Here is a 23,731-nt window from a genome sequence, read left to right as displayed (position 1 = left end):
TTACACAACACCACAGATACGATTTATGATTGCTATACAAAAGAGCTTTGTCAGTTTGTTTCTCAACTTCAAGGGTTAATCTTCAACTTGTGTAACTTCCTTAGTACCTGCGTTGAGAAGACTTAATTGCCATTCCTGAGTTAGGAAACTGTCTGGTTGCTTTTCTGCTTGCCTAATACTTAAACCAAATCGCTTCAACATTATGGTGGCTGTTGTGTAATGAGACACAATAGAAGAGCTTTATACAACACAATTTTTTTCCCTAGACAATAATGTTCAGTTCTATAGACTGATTCATATTGCACGCACTACAGTGTTCACAGGACAGAAGTAAACAAAGTTTCAACTTTAGTCGGTCTCAGTTTAAGCGCATTTGTGGCAAATCCAAGTATATTTTGCGATCAAAGTCCACATTTTTTGAACAGACTCATTTCGCGTGGAACAATAATAAGGATGATGACAAATATTTTGGTACTGCAAGTTTTACGGGATATTTTGCTCTGATGTTTACTTGAAGAGCATGTCTGTAGCGAGCAGTCGGAAACAGGAGTGGTGGAACTTTCATATGAGTTCCTAAATTATATTATTTTCACCGGTTTTCTGCTGCGTTGTCAACTATTTATTTTGTAACCGTCTATTTTGGAGAATAATTATGATGCTTATTGCTTTTTGAAGACGTTTTGGTCGGATGAATGCGACCTGAGAGTGGGAGCGTTCACGTTAAGAGCGCATCGCTTAAATATCTGATTTTTTTTTCCACATGCAAAAGAGGCCTATGAAAAATTCGGAATTGCACTGGTCCCACTAACATGAAAAAATCAGATACATGTCGCATATGGGCAAAAAATCGGATTTGACCTGCAATGTGAACCAGACCTTTTGTATTGTAACATGCAGACTTTATTATAACTTGTAGCAACACAGCAGTTTTACTGGAAAACCCTTGGAGCAGCAACATCTCTTTTCAGCCACGCACACACACACACATACACACACATACACACACATACACACACACACGCACACACACACACACACACACACACACACACACACACACACACACACACACACACACACACACACACACACAGGCTGAGGACATTGCTTTGCGATCAAGCCCTCTGAAGCTGTGTGATTGTGTTCCTGTTTATGTGAAGTTATTTGCAAAATGTATCAATTTGCATTACATCAACAAAACTGTTTTTTTAAGCTGGCCCTCTTTTGAGAGTGTAAATAAAAAATTATAAAATAGATTTGGAATGCGTCTTGACAAGCGCAACCATAAACCTTGTTTAACCATTATGACCAATGCCAATCAGAACTGTGCATTATAGTTGTAAAAGCTGGATTGGATTTTAAGTAATTTGAACTTGTTAAATTGGGATCAGTCATTGTATTCGCAGCATCGTATGTTGTAGGCTGAAAATGCATCGTTTGTCCGTCTTCACCACGATTAATACTTAGACTTAGACTTGGACTTCCTTTTTATTGTCATTCAAATTTGAACTTTACAGTACAAATAAGAACACATTTTCTTTGAAGTGAAGTGAATTATATTTATATAGCGCTTTTTCTCTAGTGACTCAAAGCGCTTTACATAGTGAAACCCAATATCTAAGTTACATTCAAACCAGTGTGGGTGGCACTGGAAGCAGGTGGGTAAAGTGTCTTGCCCAAGGACACAACGGCAGTGACTAGGATGGCGGAAGCGGGAATTGAACCTGCAACCCTCAAGTTGCTGGCACGGCCACTCTACCAACCAAGCTAAACCGCATTAGTTCATGGTAGTGCAGGATAAAAAAAAAGCAATAAGGTACAGATTTAAATAAATAGATTACTGTGCAGATAAATATATTGCACTGTTGCGTATGCATCCAGGTTTATGGATGTATACTATATTGTCTTTTTATTCCAGCGAGTTAATCCATTTTGGGGTGAGTTGAGAGGATAATTTAATTATGATGCGTTCAAGAGTCTTACGGCCTGAGGGAAGAAGCTGTTACAGAACCTGGAAGTTCTGCTTCGGAGGCTGCGGAACCTTTTCCTAGAGTCCAGCAGTGAAAACAGTCCTTGGTGGGGGTGGACTGTTTTAATACTGGGCTATAATTGAAGTCCCCATTGTTGGGATTTTTTTTGTAAGAAAACTAAACAAAGGAAGTGAATTTATATACTAGTCAATCAAGGCACGGCGTTATACAAGACACATTATCTGTAGTGAAGGACTTTTGCATAGTGTATAAAAATACCATGTGTGCATTTCCACAGGTTGTAATCATAACAAGGGTTTTCACATGATGTCACCGCCTTTGCAACCACGCCACTTTATTTTTTAAAGGTTTTTAATGATATTTTCATAATTATGTGAACTACTTGTGTGCCTACTCAAAACAATTGCATCACACTTTGGTATGTTTGACACTTAAACTACTGAAATATGCAGTTGAAACTTTTTTTGCTACGTAAAAGGTTGTGTTCCATTCACTGTCTTGCCTTGTTTGTTCTCTGTGTCTTGAACTTTAGTTGTCCTCTCCCACTCCCTCTGCCTTTTGTATTCGGTGTGTTGGGGTTTGGGGATTGTGATGGATTAGTGAGACATATTGCAGCTGCAAAAAGCTCTGTCTCTCGCTGGACTAATGCCCCCAACAATAATTTGCTCATGTTAGGGACAAAGCGCTTCAGTGTTTAGTCATCATATATTCTGTTGAGCCTAATTTTTTTTGCCATATTTAAATATTTTGTTTTTAAGTTTTGCTATCACTTTTCTACAGAAGCAAGCAAGTCACTTCATACTTTTTAACTGCACTAATGTGGCTGTTGAGATGAGACAGTATTTTCAAGTTTTTTAACTGTACAACAAAAGGCCACAAAACATCTACTGTGCATAAGTGTTGGAAATGATCGTGTTTATTAGATATTTGTAAAAGTCTGTATTTCTCTCCCAATTTGAACCGCAAATCAATGAGACTGACATTCTATTTTCATGATTTCATGGTCTGTTACCTTTTTAGAATTCAGCACTGTCATAATCAGTCCATAATGCAACTTGAAGTGGGCATGAATAGAAACCATGTGACAGAAACAATATACATTTTGCCTACAATAGATATTTTAATTTAATCACTTTATCTTAAAGGGGAACATTATCACCAAACCTATGCAAGCGTCAATATATACCTTGATGTTGCATTAAAAGGACCGTGCATTTTTTTCACCGATTTCCGAACTCTAAATGGGTGAATTTTGGCAAATTAAACGCCTTTCTGTTTATCGGTCTTTTAGCGATGACGCCAGAACGTGACGTCACCGAGGTAACACACCCGCCATATTCATTTTCACATTACAAACACCGGGTCTCAGCTCTGTTATTTTCCGTTTTTTCGACTATTTTTTGGAACCTTGGAGACATCATGCCTCGTCGCTGTGTTGTCGGAGGATGTAACAACGCTAACAGAGAGGGATTCAAGTTGCACCACTGGCAGGAAATCTTCCGCCAGACCCTCATTGAATGTACCAGAGTGTCTTCACATTTGACCGGCGTTGCTAAGACAAACATGGCACAGAGATGTATGGATAACCTGCAGATTAAGTCAACGAAATCACAAAGGTGAGTTTTGTTGATGCTTTTGACTTATGTGCTAATCAGACATATTTGGTCGCAGCATGACTGCCAGCTAATCGATGCTAACATGCTACGCTAATCGATGCTAACATGCTATTTACGCTAGCTGTATGTACATTTGAAACTAGATACCCACATTTAATGCGAAACAAACACTTACCAATCGACGGATTTAAGTTGCTCCAGTGTCACAAGATGCGAAAGTCCTGATCGTTTGGTCCGCACATTTTACCGGCGATGCTAATAAGGCAGCCGTGCTATGGGCCAGTTCATTAGGTACACCCACGCTATGGCCGAATAGCGTCAACAGCTATTCGCTCAATAGCTTCAATTTCTTCTTCAATTTCGTTTTCGCTATCTGCCTCCATACTCCGACCATCTGTTTCAATACATGCGTAATCTGTTGAATCGCTTAAGCCGCTGAAATCCGAGTCTGAATCCGAGCTAATGTCGCTATATCTTGCTGTGGTAACCGCCATGTTGTTTGTCTTGGCAGCCTTGTATGACGTCACAGGGAAATGGATAGTGGTTTCGAAGATAGCGAAAATAAGGCACTTTAAAGCTTTATTTAGGGATATTACGGGAGGTGTAAAATTTGGAAAAAAACTTCAAAAAATACAACAAGCCACTGGGAACTGATTTTTATTGTTTTTAACCCTTTTGAAATTGTGATAATGTTCCCCTATAAGTAAGGCATGTTGACACATATTACCGTATTCCCTTGAACTGCCTAAAATACCACAACAGAGACCCCGGACCGTTGAACAACTTAAGCTGTACATAAAACAAAAATGGGAAAGAATTCCACCTGAAAAGCTTCAAAAATGTGTCTCCTCAGTTCCCAAAGGTTTATTGAGTGTTGTTAAAAGAAAAGGTGATGAAACACAGTGGTGAACATGCCCTTTCCCAACTACTTTGGCACATGTTGCAGCCATGAAATTCTAAGTTAATTATTATTTGCAAAAAAAAAAAAAGTTTATGAGTTTGAATATCAAATATCTTGTCTTTGTAGTGTATTTAATTGAATATGGGTTGAAAAGGATTTGCAATTTCTCAACTCATATGGAAACGGGGTTTGTAGTTATTTGAATGACTCTCACCATAATGTTACGTTGACATAGCAGGCACGTTCTCAGTTGGTTATTTATGTGTCATATAACGTACACTTACTCAGCCTGTTGTTCACTATTTTTTATTTATCATAAATTGCCTTTCAAATGTCTATTCTTGGTGTTGGATTTTATCAAATCAATTTCCCCCCAAAACGCGACTTATACTCCAGTGCAACGTATGTGCCTTCTCTATTATGCATTTTCGGCCAGTGCGACGTATACTCTGGAGCGATTTATAATCCGAAAAATAGGGTATGTTTAAAAATGTATTGTTGGTTGTACATCTTTTTGATAGCCCACAGGATTTTGTGTATTGTTTTTTGTAATGGAGACAGCGCTGTCACAGGGAGGCAGATGAGAAATAATGCTATGTTAGGCAAACACACCTTTTGAAAGTATGTCATTTACTAGAGTTATGTCAACTCCTTCACAAGTGTCAAAGGGAAGCTTTGAAAGCTTCTATCTCAGTACTGTCTTCTCCAAGTGTGAACAAGGTAAAAATTAGGGTGGTCACAATACCAGAATTTCAGTTGTCTATGCAAATACTTATGAATTGATACTTATTCGATTCCACTATTAAAGATAAAAAAAAACTGACCACATGTACTTTTAAATTCACTACTCTATTTTAAAGCCTGGTCGACTATGGCAAAAGTAATTATCAAAATTATTTTGATTGATATTGTAATCATGATTTACACAATTATTCATTAATCTGAAAACATGAGTATTTTTTGTACCATTAAAACTCAAATTTAAATATAGTTTTAAAAAACCTTGATATAGATTAAACACAATTAAACCACAAGTATAATAATAGCAATACATTTAAAAAACAAATACAATTTGCTGGATAAAATGTTTGTTGATTAAATCCAAAATTTTTCACATTTATTGGTGCAATACATCTGTGAACAATTCTGGTCAAAGCATATTAATTGAGTAAAAGTATCAATAAGTGGTTTAAGTACATTTTGTGTGCGTAAGGTACTTTTTTTGAAACCTTTATTTTGTTAGCGCAGTTAGACAGGATGTGGCGCACCGTGCTAATATTGTAAAGGGGGAGAGAGTACGGTTGGTTCTCAGCTTGAGCGGCAACTTGAGGCTGTAAAAACCCCCAAAAAACCAAAACAAAGAGCGATCCTCAAGTTGTGACCACTGTTTGTAGATCAAGGTAACACCAAGTATGTTGTTAACAACAACAACCCAGGCAGATGAGATGTGTTTTGGGTGTATGGATTGTTCTTGGTAGTTTTAGCTTCGTAGTTTAATCGGTTTTAAGTGGCCGTCTCAACATTGTTGAGTTCAGGACGGCCGGCATTTGAGTGTGTCGGGGATGAACGAGGACTACCGGACTCCTTATTTTTCCAAATAAATGCCTCTTCTCCTCACAATAACAACATTTCAATTACATTTGTGTGTTTATTGGTGGATTCTGTTTTATTGGCCAATTATGTGACTCTGTCTGCAGTTACGTGAATCGAAAATCATATGCTGGCCCTTACTTCTTGCAGTGCTTGGATGTTACTGACGTCATGTCGGGCTCACGTCCCGTCTATTAAATGTGGTTGTCTAGCCACCGTCTGTTCTCTAAGGATACTATGCACCATTTTGCCTTTCTCGAAGAAAATATGCCCTATCTTTGTGTTGTTTTTAGCTGTAGAAATCCTTTAAATAGCGAAAAGGATAAATGTTTCTTCAGAGTTCCTCAAGAGTAGAGCTGCAGCTGTGGAATATTTTAGTAATCGAGTATTCTATCGAATATCCCCATCGATTACCGTATTTTTCGGATTATAAATCGCTCTGGAGTATACGTCGCACCGGCCGGAAATGCTTAATAAAGAAGGAAAAAAACCATATACGTCGCACTGGAGTATAAGTCACATTTTTGGGGGAAATTTATTTGATAAAATCCAACACCAAAAATAGACATTTGAAAGGCAATTTAAAATAAATAAAGATTAGTGACATTTTCCTCCGTCTCTTCCGCAAACGAGATAAATAATATTATTTGATATTGTGTAATCTGCTGTACATTATTTTTTTTTCGGTGCCATTTTTGTTCAGCCCTTCTCAGATTTTATAAGTTACCGCCAAGGATGAAATTACCCATTTTAATAGCTACGACAGTAACATATAGCAGTTAGCATTCCGTGACACACAGTTTACTTCTGCCATGACACTCCCCCGCCAAATTCTTATTGGTTGACATTTTCCTCTTCTCTTCCGCAAATTAGATAATTAATATTATTTGATATTTTACGGTAATGTGTTAATAATTTCACACATTACTCGATCCGGAGTTTATGTCACAAACCCGGCCAAACTATATAAAAAAACTTCGACTTCTACTCAGAAAAATACGGTAATCGAGTAATCGAAAAAAACCAACAACATATTTTTGCTTGAAAAAAAAAAGAAGAAAAATTTTTGTCCTGTCCAGCTTCTTAGGCAAACCATATTGTTGATGTAGATGCCAATATCGGCTGTACAAATTAATTTTATAAAAGAGAAGTGTGGGATACTGTAATCGTGTTGCCTTATTTGTATTCTGACTTTATTAAATTTATTTATATTATTATTTGGTGCAACCAACCAGGCCGGAGCAATATTTTTGCCTAATTAAGATTTGATTATACATGTTAAGATATGCCCTCAATTATTGCGTTCAGCCTGATTGTTTTTTATTTCCTAAACGCCTGTTTTCAATATTGAGGGCTGACGCGCACAGCTGAAATTAATCCATGGTTGATTGTTCCAATTTGTGTGTGCTAACAAAAACAAGTGCGATCACAGCCTTACAGGCTGATCCTATAAACAAAGTTCTTGTCTCTTATGCGTTTTTTATGATTATTATGCGGTGCCGTTTAAATGGTGGTTTCTCCACGCAAATCCGCTGAGCTGTTTTCAACCTTCCAACGATAAGTTAACATTAATAAAAAGACAAACCACTTAATAATGACAACGGTTTTAGGTTTTAAGAATGCAATAAGTCCATTTTCTACCGCTTGTCCAGTTTATTGCATTATTTGCATGCAAAATAGTAATCAATGTTCATTTTGCCATCATAACATGTTTGAGATGGACACACACACACACACACACACACACACACACACACACACACACACACAAACATATATATATATATATATATATATATATATATATATATATATATATATATATATATATATTATACCATTTGTTCAAAATTAATATTCCCTGAGAAAATTAAAATAAAACTATATTCTTAGTATCAAGAATGAAACAAAAACAGTTTTCATTATATCAAAAATAAAAAGTGGATTCGGTAGTGACTTTAAGGCAATGTCCACACGAACACGGAGAGTTTCAGAAACACATACCGTATTTTTCGGACCATAAGTCGCATTTTTTTTCATAGTTTGGCCGGGGGTGCAACAACTACTCCGGAGCGACTTATGTGTGAAATTATTAACACATTACCGTAAAATATCAAATATTATTTATTTAATTCGTGGAAGAGACGAAGAAAATGTCAGCAATCGTCACACACACGTCAGCAATCGTCACACACACGTCAACCAATAAGAATTCGGCGGGGGAGGGTCATGGCAGAACTGCATTGTGGCTGCTGTAGCTATTAAAATGGATCATTTCACCGTTGGCGGTAACTTATAAAAACTGAGAAGGCCTGAACAAAAATGGCACCGAAAAGGAAATCATGTACTGCAGATTACAAGCTGAATGTAGTGAAATATGCAACAGAAAACGACAAGAGGAAGCGGGGCATACCTTTAGAGTTGGCAGAGTTTTTAGAAGCGACATCGAGGAAGAAGATTTCATGGGATTTATCGATTAGGAGTGACATATTGTTTGGTAAACGTATAGCATGTTCTACATGTTATAGTTATTTGAATGACTCTTACCATAATATGTTACTCCAACATACCAGGCATCTTCTCAGTTGGTTATTTATGCGTCATATAACGTACACTTATTAAACCTGTTGTTCACTATTCTTTTTAATGTTTAATTTGCCTTTCAAAAGTCTATTCTTGGTGTTGCGACGTGTATATTTTTTTTCCTTTTTTATTATGCATTTTCTGCCGGGGGGACGTATACTCCGGAGCGATTTATAATCCCAAAAATACGGTACTATCAGCATAATACAGTCATCACACAAGTTTATCATCAGAGTAAATACATTGAATTATTTACATTATTTTCGATCCACAGGGTGGGATGTGAAGGGGGAGAAAGGTGTGTGTGGCGGGGGGGTTTGGTTTGGTTTGCACTTCAGTCATCAACAATTTCATCATCTGAGAAATGGACATTGAAACAGTGTAGGATGGTAGGATATTTACAGCGACCAGTGAACATAGTGAGTTCAGAAAGCATGAGAACAAGTTTATACATTTGATTATTTACATTTGATTATTTACAATCCGGGGAGGTGGAATGTGGCGGGGGGAGGTTGTTAGTCAAGGGTTGATGTGGGCTGGAGGTGTTGTTTTAGTGAGGTTTTGAAGGAGGATAGAGATGCACTTTCTTTTACACCCGTTGGGAGTGCGTTCCATTTTGATGTGGCATGGAAGGAGAATGAGTTAAGACCTATGTTAGATCGGAATCTGGGTTCAACGTGGTTTGTGGAGCTCCCCCTGGTGTTGGGGTTATGGCCGTCATTTATGTTATGGAAGTAGTTTGACATGTTCTTCGGTATCAGGAAGGTGTAGCGGATTTTATAGACTAGGCTCAGTGCAAGTTGTTTTACTTATCTAAGAGGGAATGGTTTGATTGTATTGATACTAGAAAAGGGAAACATTGGATTTAAGGACGGCCTACGTTATATGAAGTTTAGCACTCGTAATAAAGATTTTAAACGTTAAGTCTCTTTTTCGGTCTGTGGCGTCATCCCAAAAAAATGGTGGGCATCTATGGTGGTCGAACAAGGTTACAACAAACGCAAGACAATAGTGTAATATCTGTGATGTATGTGAGAATAGCAGACTACTGAACAGAGTCCCGTGAGAGTTTTGGTGTATGTATGTTCAGTGTTTAAACATGTGTTTTGACTCCCTGAGTTTGTTACTGCTTGTTAAGAAAGCGTCTGAGAGTGTATCTCTGACTGTTTCTCTTCTCCATTGCCGGGCATTTCAATATCATAACTTTTATTTACAGCACGATCGCAAAAGCCGCAAAACACAGCTTTTTCAACCACAGAAGATGCAGCTGACACAATGGAAGTGATAGCGAAGCAAATTACCGCAATGCACTGACTCATGGAATACAGGAAGAAGTAATTTGATGAAAAATAAATTAATAGAAGAGATAGATTAAGGAAACTGTAGAAATTAGGAAGCAAGGGACCAATGCTATCTCTAGGGAAGGGGGAGCATACAGGACCTGGGATGCTGTCGGTCATCAATAACGTGAGGGCGGAGAACATACGGGGTCGGATAAATCAACTAACAAAAGGTTGGTTACTGTACTTTTATTGAAAATTGCGTAAGTGTTGAAAATGAAAGCATAACATTTTTCCTCGTTATTTTTTCAACCTAAAGTGTTTGTTGCACTTTATTCAAATGAGACGTGAATGCATTGGCCATTAATCGTTGTTTACTTGCTTGTTTGTAGCCATAACTAATGTATACCTAAATCCTTTGAAATAAACAACAATAATATAGGAAACTTCACCTGCAGTTTCAAGTATCCACTATATTTTTTACAGTCACACTGCTTGATTTGTTTTGCTAAAAAGTTACTGAATCGAATTCAATTCACTGAATCGTTTACTATTGTATCATACTAAAAAAAGTGTCCTGGACCCAGAACCACAAATATCAAATCAAAGCATTGTTAAAACGAAATGTTTCACTTCTACTTCCTTGTTATAAAATAGCAACCTCTGACCCTGTTTGAATCTCATACCTTCTGAGTTACATATCCCAAATATAATTATCTGAGTAAAGCTGCAGTGCTTGCTTTTGTTGGCAAATGTTTGACGTAAATACGCCAGCCACATTCAACACAACCACCACCCATTATTATTTTAACTTGGAATTTTCACCTTACTGTGAGTCAGGAGTTTTGCAGTTTGTCACTGCCTGTTTAGAATGAGGTAATACTATGATACTTGAATTCAAGGTAATTGATGCCAGAAACATGTGACATGATATTCCTGTTGGTCCTTTTTTATAAGCAGGTCTGTTACTTGTGTTCCTCATCCCCAACTTTAATAAATCCAAACAGCACATGGGATTGATATTTAGCAATGTGAGCTTATGCAACCCTTTAGAATTGTCATCATTTATCACAGCTGCATTTTAAGTGTCCTCCTCAATCTGTCTAAGGCAGGACAGACCATGGACCTTGATGAGTAAAGCAGCCAGAAACTAAGGGAGGAACTGAAGTTGGGACAAAGTATGATATAGTCTTGCCGGCCTCCCATACTCTCGCATTCTACCCTGCATATGATTGAGAAAATTTGCAGTTAATATTTCGGAGCCTGTCCAGTGGACTACCAATGTTGTCAGAGCCACAAAACCGGTAGAGTTCCGGAGTATGACAAAATCATAAGTTTGCAGGTTGTTGTTGCAGCTCCACAGTATATAAGTAAATGGATAACTGAATAAATGTAGATGCAACATAAGCTAGCAGGAATGATGAGTGTTGTGTTATGGACAGTGTGTGTAATGCCGTCGTGTGTATGCAGAGACTGGAACTGCAGAGAAGGGCGATATGATCCTTGTTGGATTTCAGGGGCCCACACACAAAGTCCTAGAGAGCTCTGGCAATGAAATTCAAGATTACTAATTTGAAAAGGATAGGAGGGTGCAGGTTGCTGCTTCATTTATAAATCTAGGATGTTTTTGCAGTCTTTATACTGTTTGCCATGTCTGAAGGTTTACTTTGAAGCAGATTCTGCCTCATTTTGCCCTTTGTTTCTTTTAATGTGACATGCTTGTAAATTGTTCTGTCAGTCCCATTCTTAGATTTTTCTGGAAAAAATCCTTTCATCAGCAATTTCCCATTAACATGTGTTGTGATATTAGCTTTTGTGTGGAAGCAAATCAAGTCTTGTGTGCATATTTTTCATGTTGCCACATGCTTATCTTGAAGCTGGATTGAACGGTGAAGATCCCTGGGGCTGAAGTAAAGTGAATCCTAAAACACATTGTGAAAAACAAACGAAACAAAATAAATGGCACAGTATTGTTTGCTTTAATATTTTTGTGTTTACATGTTTTATTTGAATAAAAAAAGTAGCTGTTCTTTTCTTTTGAAATGGTGGTGCATGCATGTGCAAACATACACATCATGTTCGGGACCATGCTCTTAAGTGTTTAAAATATCTATTTTTTAAATATTAAACTGCTCATTGTCTTCTTCTGCTTTAAAGACCACTCTAAAGGTCATTCTGATGCTTTTGGAGGTCTCGCAACCATAGTTGACTGGTGACTATATTGTAATAAATAGAATAAGAATAACCTATCAAGTCAAACACATTGCCTCTCACTTTCTTATAAACATACATTCACGTGATAAAGACAGGTTATACGATAAGTTAGTTAGTTATAGACCAGCAGTTATCGATTATTTTAATGATCAAGTACCCTATCAGTTAGTTTTTTTGAGCGATGTGTCCATCGATCAGCCACTGATCAGTATTGGCTTATTATATTGAAAAAGTAGGTGATCGCCTTTTTCGATCAATGGCTTTCAACGCCGATTCCCCCCCACTAATATTGCATTCATTTTAACCCTCCGGCTGACAAGCTAGCAGCTAATTGTCTATCTCCATACATAGTAGAACGCTGCTCTCCTAAGTTAATAATAATCACCTTCATTACAGCAAATAAACTAAGTTTCTTAATATCTTAGGTATCATTATCAAGTATTTGGACAAGGCTAAACATTTTACAGATTGAGAGCAAGTACGAGCAGGCATGCTAATAGCTAAAATAGACGCTAAGTTAGCTAAAAACAAAATAAATAAAAGCTTAGTAATCTTGGAAGTGTAGCTGGAACTAGGGCTGGGTAATGTGGCCTTTTTTGAATATTTCGATATTTTTAGGCCTTATCACGATACACGATATAAATTTCGATATTTTGCCTTAGCGTTGAATGAACATTTGATGCATATAATCACAGCAGTAGGATGATTCTTTGTGTCTATATTAAAACATTCTTGTTCATACTGCATTAATATATGCTCATTTTAAACTTTCATGCAGAGAGAGAAATCACAACTAAGTCAATTGACCAAAACTGTATTTATTAAGCAGTGGCACAAACATTCATGTCTTTCAAAACAGAAAGTGCAAGATTGTCGGATGCATTTTAAAACAAGCTATTCATGCAATTTTGTGCATGATGTCACTAAGATGACATATCAAAACAACACTAAATTAAAGTGCACTTTTTGTACAGAACGACACTACAATAGTTTAAAACAATCAAAGTACACTTTTGTGCATGTTGTCACACAAGATATTTTAATAAGTGTCACGTATGTCCTACGGTGTTTATGCGGAAATAGTTGCTTCGGCATTTTGTGGGTGTGGCACCGAACGGAGATGTTGACATGCACAGTTTGAAGCACTCTTCATTCTCTAGCGTGTGACTTTTGAAGTGATGCTACAAATTAGCAGTGATGCTACTTTTTGTAGCAACGCTTCCACCGCATAAATATTCAACATATTCCTGCTTGAAGCCAAACCACTGCCAGACAATGCTGTTTTTCTTGGGAATTAATTCTTCCTCCATTTGTTAGCAGATTCGCACCTTTTCTCTTTCGTATTACCACTTGCAACACACCATTAGCATCACAGCTAATATTACCATGTCGCTACCTCTCTGCACAGAGAGGGCGTGTGACGTTGCACGTGTGACGTAAGTAAGAAGGTGCGCTTGTTTTAAGTGTCTGAGAAGGAGAGACAAGAAAGCGGGACTTTGTTTTGCTCAATTGTATGTAACATAAAAGAAAGCCGATAAAGACTGGAAAAAAAGGCCAATGCCAATGTATACTTCTCTTGCTACGGCATTTGTGTCCTTGGGCAAGACATTTCACCCTTGCTTCTGATGAGATGAGGTTGGCGCCTTACATGGCAGCTTCCGCCATAAGTGTGTGAATGTGATGTATATTGTAAAGCGCTTTGGGTATTATTTCAGGTATAGTAAAGTGATATGTAAATACAGAATTCAAAACCATGTCAAAATATCTAATATGTGGCGCCTATAATCACCTTGGCAGATAATTGGTCAATCCGTAATTTTTTAAAGTTCCGGGCACCTACTCAGTGGCCTAGTGGTTAGAGTGGCCGTCCTGAGATCGGTAGGTTGTGAGTTCAAATCCCGGTCAAGTCATACCAAAGCTTATAAACCCATTGCCTCCCTGCTTGGCACTCAACATCAAGGGTTGGAATAGGGGTTTAAATCACCATAAATGATTCCCGGGCGCGGCACTGCTGCTGCCCACTGCTCCCCTCACTTCCCAGGGGGTGATCAAGGGGATGGGTCAAATGCAGAGGACAAATTTCACCACACCTAGTGTGTGTGCGACAATCATTGGTACTTTAACTTTAACTTTTACTTCATAGGATATAATTTTTTTTTTTTAATGAGTTACACTTGTTAAAGGAACTTATGAATAATTGCCAGTGAGCCTCTTTATTAATTTGAAATATAACTACCGGTATTTATTTATTTTTCTTCCTAGCAGCCTACTCTTTATACTAGTAAGGCTATCATGTGCGTGGTGTGCCGCAGTCGTGGAGTCAGAGGTCACTAGACCTTCTGTGTCACGCCGGGGTGTCCAGTTACCCCATGTGACTAGCTACCCCCATCAGAATTTGTAACTGCGTGTAGCCCTTAGTGGCCATTTCTGTGCTGTTGTGTGGGGTGTACTGCATAAACAGCCCAGGTGACTAGCCCTATTGAATATTCATGTTTTTTTGCATTAATTAAATGTTGTCCCTCTTATGCGAAATTATGTCCATCATGAATAATCAATTGAGTGTGAGTGCGATGGATTTGGACTGCAACCTTCAAACTTGACAAACTGAATCGTCCCGTATTTACAAACAAAAGTATGCATTATATATTAAGCTGTAAAGGGACGCACTTTGTCCCGTATTTTTATTAAGTAAGTGGTAGTGGTGTAACGGTACACAACAATTTCGGTTTGGTACGTACCTCGGTTTAGAGGTCACGGTTCAGTTCATTTTCGGTACAGTAGAAAACAACAAAATATACATTTTTTGGTTATTTATTTACCAAATTTGCAAACAATGGCATAACATACATATACACACAGGGTCCATTGCCAAGGTTAATGTGGTCAACATATATAAAATAAAAACTAAATAAGATAAGGCTCAGAATGGTTTCTTAACAAAACCTTTCTACATATAAAGTGCTTTTTTATTGATTGATTGACTGAGACTTTTATTAGTAGATTGTACAGTACATATAGTATTCCGTACTATTGGCCACTGAATGCAAACACCCCAATAAGTTTTTCAACCCAGCCTGGATATATGAGCGTATTGTTTTTCCACCATAGAAGTGGGTCAATATTTAGTTTTTAATGCAATACAGCAACCCCCTGCGACCCTGAACGGGACAAGCGGTAGAAAAAGGATGGATGGATGGTCTTAAACCTGCTGCTATAAAAACATTTGTTATTGCTTCAGCCCTGCCTGACTCGCCGAGTAGAGGCTGCTTGAATGCGGTGGTGACGCTTCAAGGGAGTTTGCATGTTTGATGTGTTGGCAGAAGTGTACCTTACTGCTGCTGAACAATGTTGGCAAACCTCCGTCCTCCATTGTTGTATCGCACCGCTCAGCCAAAGTGTTCCAAAACGGGAGATGTTAACGAGGCAGGGGGGTCTTCCAGCTCTGGTTTTTGCATGATGTCCTAGCCCGGTCGCTGCTAGCCTGCAGTGTGTTGTGCCTCGCTCTGCATTGTTTACACAACCTGCGGTGCGCTAGCTAATATATCCGTGTGGAAACTCGTTCGGTACACTTCTGAACTGAACCGAAACCCCCGTACAAAAACGGTTCAATACAAATACACGTACCGTTACACCCCTAGTAAGTGACCAACAGTATTTATGTTTCGGGACTGTTGGGCCCTTTTTAAAGTTAGAGTAAAAAGGTAAAACGTGACGTCACACGCCAGTTTAGACACAGCAGTTCTGCTACGGCAGCCAAAAACACAGGCATCTTCTCAGTAAAGCAGATAACTAAAGTAAGTGTACAAAAGTTCAATTACAAGTGTTGTGCTGTCTATGGTTGCAATAAGCACGATAGTGACCGTGTTTGTTTTGTCACTCAGTGCAGTCGGTCCTAAGTCGAGCACATGTCGTCATTCAATGAGGATATTACACATTCAGTTTGCACTCTTTGATAAGGAAAGATATATGTGGCTTGAACTGTTACTGGCATGTCATTTATTCCACATTAATGAGCTGTGAGTGTGTGTGTGTGATTCTTTTATTTATGACAAATTAAAGACATTAGCCACACAGAGTTAGGATTTCATTTAATAAAAAAGCACATTTGAAATGTTTCCAGTCAACACAATAACACAAATATCTCACCTCTCTTTTTGTCAGAGTATTTTTTCATAGTGATGGAAGTTGGACACCTGCTTTTGAACGCATGAAAATAATTCCCTCAATTCCCCGTCAAAAAACTGTTTAACTCGCTGAATTATAAAGACAATATAACATACAGTACATCCATAAACATGGATGCATTTGAAAAAGTGCAATATAATTATCTGTACAGTAATCTATTTATTTATATCTGCACCTTATTGCTCTTTTATCCTGCACTACAACGAGATAATGCAACAAAATGTAGTTATTATCTGTACAGTAAAGTTCAAATTTGAATGACAATAAAAGGAAGTCGAAGTCTGTCTAGTCTATCTATATTTGTGGACCCCTACTTAAACAAGTTGAAAAACTTATTCGGGTGTTACCATTTAGTGGTCAATTGTACGGAATATGTACTGATCCGTGCAATCTACTAATAAAAGTATCAATCAATCAATATCATAAAGCTGCACACTGAATTTATGTCGTTTTACGTTAAGCAGGTCAGACTTCTGTTAAGTACATATTTATTTGTATTCTGTTAAGCATGAAGTATTTTGATGTAAGACAAAATCATTTTATTCTGTTTATTTAATTTTTTTTGTGCAAAATAACAAAAATATTTGTTTCTCATGTATTCATATTAATCGGAGATCTTTGCATATAATTAAATTCTGATTTGTGTCAAATTGTTTATAAATATATGTGTAAATTGTCAGTCATCAGGGCATCTAATCCACAAAGTTTGAATGGAAGCGACTCTGAAACATCAGAATAAGAGTTTAGGTACCTCCATTCCAGCTTTTTGGATAGCAAAAGGCTCCTTTCACACATATTTAAAAAATAAAAAAAGGCCAAAAAAATTAGGTTGACCTGCTCTGCAAGGTGTCCCTTATTCTTTTTTTAGGGAGTTGGCAAACTTAGGTGTATATCATTTATGAACTGGAGCGCAGCAATCGCTTTACAGTCATTCTCAAGACGTCTATGTTGTGTGAACGTGGCCGAATGCCACGGCACTGTTTTAACGCTTGCAATCGTACCAGAAGAAGAGAAGTACAAGGGCATTTGTTTCAGCTTTATTGAAACACTATAGGATCAGCAGCATTGCTAGGTGCTAAACTTACAAACTAACCAAAATAAAAGAAAGACTTAAGGTACAAAATCCGCTGTCGCTGCGATACCAACCGACGGGAAGCTCACATAATGCCATTTATATGAAAAATAAATCACACTTCTGTGTCTTTTTCGCCATTTCGGTGGATGTGAAAGTCGACCAGTGTCTCGGTCCATAGCCAAATTTCTCTACTACCTATCTTGAATTAACTTTAGCAAGTTTGAGACGAAGCAAATGCAGTCACCTTAGTGTATCAACAGCAGCATAAGGTAGTAGTTAGCCAACTCCTATCAATGCGCCGTTAAAATAGTCTGTCTGCGTTAGCGCTTATGTTAACATCGCTCACATTTGGTTAATTTTCAAGAGACGACTTTAAAATGGAGTATTGTTAGCGGTTCCTAGATGTTTTTAGAGGGTTTTTTGGGCGCAATAGTTGACTTAATTGTTTGCTTTTTATTTACCATTTCAAAACATTAAATAAGCCAAACATGTGTTCTTGTCTTACCTAAGGATTGTTAATGATAAACACCACATCTCTTTCAAATGTTTGCATATTTCCAGTATGACTGATCTGATAACATGGTCAGAGACTTCTGAACTGCCGCCGGATTCTGGGCATCCTACCCAGAATCTACAAAGATGTTTAGACTATATTTTCACATACTATGCGGATTGTAAATACGATCGGATATGGTTAAATTGATACAATAAAACACAATTAAACTTATAAAGTGAACATGTTTCTCCATTATACTGGTACTTTAAGGATCCAATTGGTTTAATTATTGTTGACCGGAATAAAACTGTTTTATTTGGAAATGTAGATTGTTGGAGTTAATCAGTTCTAGATTGATTTTTGGACCAATGTTTGCACAGTTTGGCTTTCAGAGCATCTTAATGCAGTATTTATGTATTTGGGAGAACAGTTTTTAAAATTTTTATTCTTCTGAATCATTTGATATCGTAAAACAAGCAATTATTTAAATCTGTCTGCTCCTACATTAATATAATATCAATGATTACTCATTTGGTTTAACAGAACTGTTATAATCTTTAATTTAATTATTTGCAATTTGATTAATCACATATTTTAATATCTATCAATATGTCTGGTTATCAGTGGTTAGCACCAGTTAGGGCATTAGTTAATTCTTGAAATATAGTTGTCAGTCTGCATTAATTATTGACATGGGTTTTACTATAATGCCTTGTAAAAGTTCACAATCTATCTTGTACACACATATAGAGTACCCAAAATCAAAAGGTTCAAAGCTTACCAAGTATTTTGCTACTTCTTTTTTTCCATTTTAGGCTATTAACTGTCCTTGTTTTGATTTGTCAGTAAAGAAAACAACGTTCATTCAACGAATATGAATTCAAAGTACAAGTAGAGTGGGGGGAAAGAAGTAGACTTTATATGCTAAATTGTTTCATTGTAATCATTAAACCATATCCAATTGTATTTACAATCCGCAAGCGATGTGAATACCGACTAAACATAAAGAAATGCCACAAATTCAGTCAGCCATTTTGAATATTCCACTCTGATATATTCGGCTATTGGCGGGGATTGACCTCACTGGAGGAACACTGACCATGTTATCAGATCAGTTATACTGGAAACAAACAAAAAGTACAAAGACATATAGAAATAGATGTGTTGTCTATCGTTCACAATCCTATTAAAGACATGCTGTTACGATCCACTTTATGGATCGTTTGTTGTTTACTTTTCTGTATGTGTGATCACGTTTTGAACTCTGCCGTTTCCCTGAGTTGAACACTTCCCAGTTTATACTCGTCACCATGGCAACTAAATTGTTTCACATGCACTGGCGCCTGGCACACACCGGTCGTTAATTATTGTGTTGTATTTAAGACCGCCTGCTCCCTCAGTTCCTCCTGGACGTTTTGCTTGCTTAAGGCAACTGTTATGTTGTGTATTCTTGTTTCCCTTTTGTTTGTTCCACGCTAAGTTTAGCTTAGCCTCCGCGCGCTCGGCTTGCGCTACTTTGAACTCTGAACTCTGCCTCTTGCTAATAGTAGCATTTAGCTTCCCGTGCTAAGGCACACCTTTGTTTTGCTCTTTTGTCAAGTGTTACTTTGGTTATTTATATTAAAATCTGCTCCTACCTTCATTCCTGCCTGCTCCAGTCCTTTGGCATCAAGAGGTGGCACTCCTCGCGCATCCAAAATGCGACCTCACCGTAACACATGCATTCTAATTCATATAAAATAAAAAAAGACGGCTAAAAATGGAGTCAATGGGCGCTCTCTATTTTGCCCACAAAACTTTTGAATTAACCATCCAAAACCCGCAAACAATACTCTATACATATCGTGACCTGAATATTAACCAAATATTAGTAATGTTGTTATTATAAACTCTTAACGCAGACAAGGTGTTTTTAGCATTGATAACCGAAAGCCATAGTTTATGCTGCACTGGACTAAAGGAGCGACTTTAATGTAATTACAAAATGAAACTAAAGATGGCAGTAATGCAACATATGGATGCTGCCGTAAAACTGTAAAGAAGAAGAATCTTACGCTGCACGACAGCATTGAGCCGGCGATGTCTTGTTTGCTGCTGTTCCTACTACTGATGCATTGTGTCTCGGCTCGTCAAAATTATTCTAGATTATAAATCAGGCCTCATCTGAATAATAGGAGGATTTAGCCATGCATCTAGAAGTTGTTCATCTGTGACATTCAATTTATACCTGGAGATGGAGACTGACACATTAAAACAGAAGACAATGTTAGCATCAAATTTTTTTATCCCCAAAAACGGTTTAATTTTGTTTTTGTTTCTTCTCCACAGAGATCTGAGCATGAACAACATCACTGAGCTTCCAGCAAATGTTTTCAAGAACTTTCCCTATCTGGAGGAGTTGTGAGTACATGCCTTCCCTTCTTTCATTAGTGATGTATTGACACAGTACAATGTTGACATGAGGGCTGGGCTTTATAGTATGGACCTGCTTATTTGAGTTGGTACTGCAACACGTACGGGCATTCCATGTCCTCCTTTACTGGGAAAGATAAGCACGCTAAAAATGTGCAATTCACAAGCAGTTGAAAATGTTAGCAAATAAACAAGAAGTCGAAAAAATTGTACTCGATAAATGAAGCTTGAACAATGAGGTCATTAATCATCCTGTGAAGACTACTTTGTGTTTTTGTGTAGCAAACATCTACTCTCGTTAGTGTTTACCAAATGTTAGAATACCCCTCACTGTGGCCCAGTATTGTAGGGAGTTGGAGATCGTATCAGTCTTACTGAGATCAGGTATCATGCTGCCTAGACAATGCTAAATGACCAGCGAGTAAGTGAGCTGCAGTGATTCCTGATTCTGGCTGTAGCGGATATGCTTTTTTAGTGCTCTTGAATCTTTCAGCAGTCTAGTCCTCGTCCTTTTCTTTTCCACCCACCACCTAAATTGTCTTTGTTAGAAGGGTTTACATTTCGTCGTATGATATAAGGCCCTTTTCCACCAAAAATTAAGGAAGTCTTGGTTCCTGGATCCTCTAGTTCCAGTAGAAGTGTGTGGTTTTTGTTTCCACCACAATTCAGGGTGATTCATACAAAACAGGCTGATGACTTATAGACGAGTGGTTTAATATACTGTACTTCTACACAGATACCATGTAAATAAAAATACAATATTAGGTCTGAGTTATTTTATTAAAAAGTAAATGAAATACAAAGCAATATTATACACAATAATCTGACTTAAAAAAACTAAAGTGTATCGAGTTGTTCATAGAACGAGTCAGGCTTTTGTCCGCAATATCCAACAGTCAGAAAGTTGTCTTCTCAGTAAATTATGAATTAATGAGGGTCAGGTGATTTATTTGTATATATTTCAACTGTAAATAACAATATAAAAATAATAAATGCATACAGCAGCAATTTAATTACAAGCCTTTGCAACCCATATTGAAACAATTCTATAATCATTTACATGCCAAATCAATCAATCAATGTTTACTTATATAGCCCTAAATCACTAGTGTCTCAAAGGGCTGCACAAACCACAACACAAACCACTACGACATCCTCGGTAGGCCCACATAAGGGCAAGGAAAACTCACACCCAGTGGGACGTCGGTGACAATGATGACTACGAGAACCTTGGAGAGGACGAAAGCAATGGATGTTGAGCGGGTCTAACATGATACTGTGAAAGTTCAATCCATAATGGATCCGGCACAGCCGCGAGAGTCCCGTTCACAGCGGAGCCAGCAGGAAAACATTAAATAATAATAAAACATTATGATCGCCTGTCCCCAAACTGTTGTTAATTGTCTTGAAAAAATCGTCTTGATTGACATGACTTAATTTTTCCGCCTGTTTATTTAACCTTTGTGTATGACAAATCTCAAAGCTTTTCTCTATGAACATTTGTGGAGGGCCTCTTTTCACGAGACCTGCTGCAATGTCAGTGAACCAGAGCGGCGGTCTTGAGTGCTCACAGAATTGACAGAAAATCAGGGAGGGAAAAGAAGGTGCACCATGCCAGACCGGAATTGACACCAGGAAAAAATATTCATTCGTGCCTAGTCACGCTTTGCTGTGTTCTATTCTGTCTTGCCAAATGTTCAAACTGAACAGATATGATGAGTATGCCTGATCTCCTTCAGTGTGTGTGTTTTTTTACATTAGAAAGGAACCTGCAACTTTATAAAAGTGGTTTTCTTTCAACTTTTCTCATTGGGTATTGCCACAGCAAGTCATTTGCAAGATATTTGTTAGTTGCATTGTATGCCATTCCTCCAAGTACAGTGCGTGTGAGCTCTAGGAACATGAAATGTTGCCCTACTAGAATATGATGAAGCGTATGTAGCACTTTGCTTTACTGTAACCTACGGTTGGGGATGAAGAAAGACCGCGTGCTGTTTCCTTTAATGTTAATGAGCTTACAATGTTATGCATAGGTATACTTAATTTTAATTTTATAGACAAGTTATATTATTTATAGTCACAATGAAGAGTGGGGTGGGGGGTTGGGGTATTTTCTTCTTCTTAGGGGGGTTGTAATAGAATATATTTAAGAAGCACTGCGTTACCCCCTCCTATTTAATGCATGCTAAACTAGGGCTAGGCGATATATTGATATATACGATATATCGCGGGTTTGTCTCTGTGTGATAAAGAAAATGACGATATTGTAATATTCGAGTATACGTTCTCACGCAGTAGCTTTTAGCTGCAGGCATTCAGGCTCTTCTCACTCTTTCCTGTCTCTCCTCACAGACAAGCAGGCGCACATTCTTACATACGTCACGTCATACGTCACATGCACGCCCTCGCCCAGTAGAGAGGTAGCGGCGTGGCTAACATTACTGTAGCTGCTAACTTAGCCGTACGAGAAAGAAGGTGCAGATCTGGTAACAAATGTAGGAAGACTTAATTCCCAATAAAAACAGCATCGTCTGGCGGTGGTTTGGTTTCAAGTGGGAATATGTCAAACAGACAACCGTAATTTGTAGGGGTGTAATGGTACACAAAAATTTCGGTTCGGTACGTACCTCGGTTTAGAGGTCACGGTTCGGTTCATTTTCGGTACAGTAAGAGAACAACAAAATATACATTTTTTGGTTATTTATTTACCAAATTTGTAAACAATGGCTTTATCATTTTAACATTGGGAACACTATAATAATTCTGCCCACGTTAATCCACATTAAACTGCCTCAAATTGTTGCTCAGATTAAATCAAATGACAAAACCTTTCTTCTACTTAAAAAGTGCAACATTAAACAGTTTCAAGTGAACTCATCATGCTTAATTTATTACAGCATTTGGGAAGCCTGTAGTTGACTTTAATTATACACACGCACACACACACGCAAACACACACGCACGCATACACACACAGCAAAATGAGCTAACCTAACTCTAAAAGCTAATTAGCCTTCACCTCAACCCAGAACTATGAGAGAGCTGAGCTGCAGTTTAAGTTTCTAGAACGTCAACGGGCTCATAGTGATGTTTGTAATAGTTGTGACTGGGAAGTGTTTTTTATAATTTGAGGAGTGTACGATGTCTGCCGCTTACCTGCTAAACACATATCTGCTCATCTCGAAGCCGGAGCACTGACTCTATGCTTTCTGAATACGCACTGCTGATTGGCTGTTACATCGCTCTGAATACGCACTGGTGATTGGCTGTTACATCGCTCTGAATACGCACTGCTGATTGGCTTTGTATGTAACCAATCAGATGGTTGTGTGGGCGGGACAATGCTAAGTGCTCACTGCTCAGACGGAGGCATCTGCAGAGCAGCTTG

General features: G+C 37.9%; 1 protein-coding gene across 1 annotated transcript in view; it reads left to right on the top strand.

Moving 5' to 3' along the window:
• The window catches only part of lgr4 (leucine-rich repeat containing G protein-coupled receptor 4), a 91,270-nt gene that overhangs the window by 16,943 nt on the left and 50,596 nt on the right, over nucleotides 1-23,731 (top strand). The window contains exon 2 of the mRNA XM_061887215.1: nucleotides 20,260-20,331. Coding sequence (XP_061743199.1) covers nucleotides 20,260-20,331 — 72 coding nt within the window. The remainder of the gene's footprint in view (nucleotides 1-20,259; nucleotides 20,332-23,731) is intronic.

The sequence above is a fragment of the Nerophis ophidion genome, linkage group LG25, assembly GCF_033978795.1.
Source record: "Nerophis ophidion isolate RoL-2023_Sa linkage group LG25, RoL_Noph_v1.0, whole genome shotgun sequence".
Classification (NCBI taxonomy): domain Eukaryota; kingdom Metazoa; phylum Chordata; class Actinopteri; order Syngnathiformes; family Syngnathidae; genus Nerophis; species Nerophis ophidion.
This window is presented reverse-complemented; position numbering and strand designations above follow the sequence as displayed.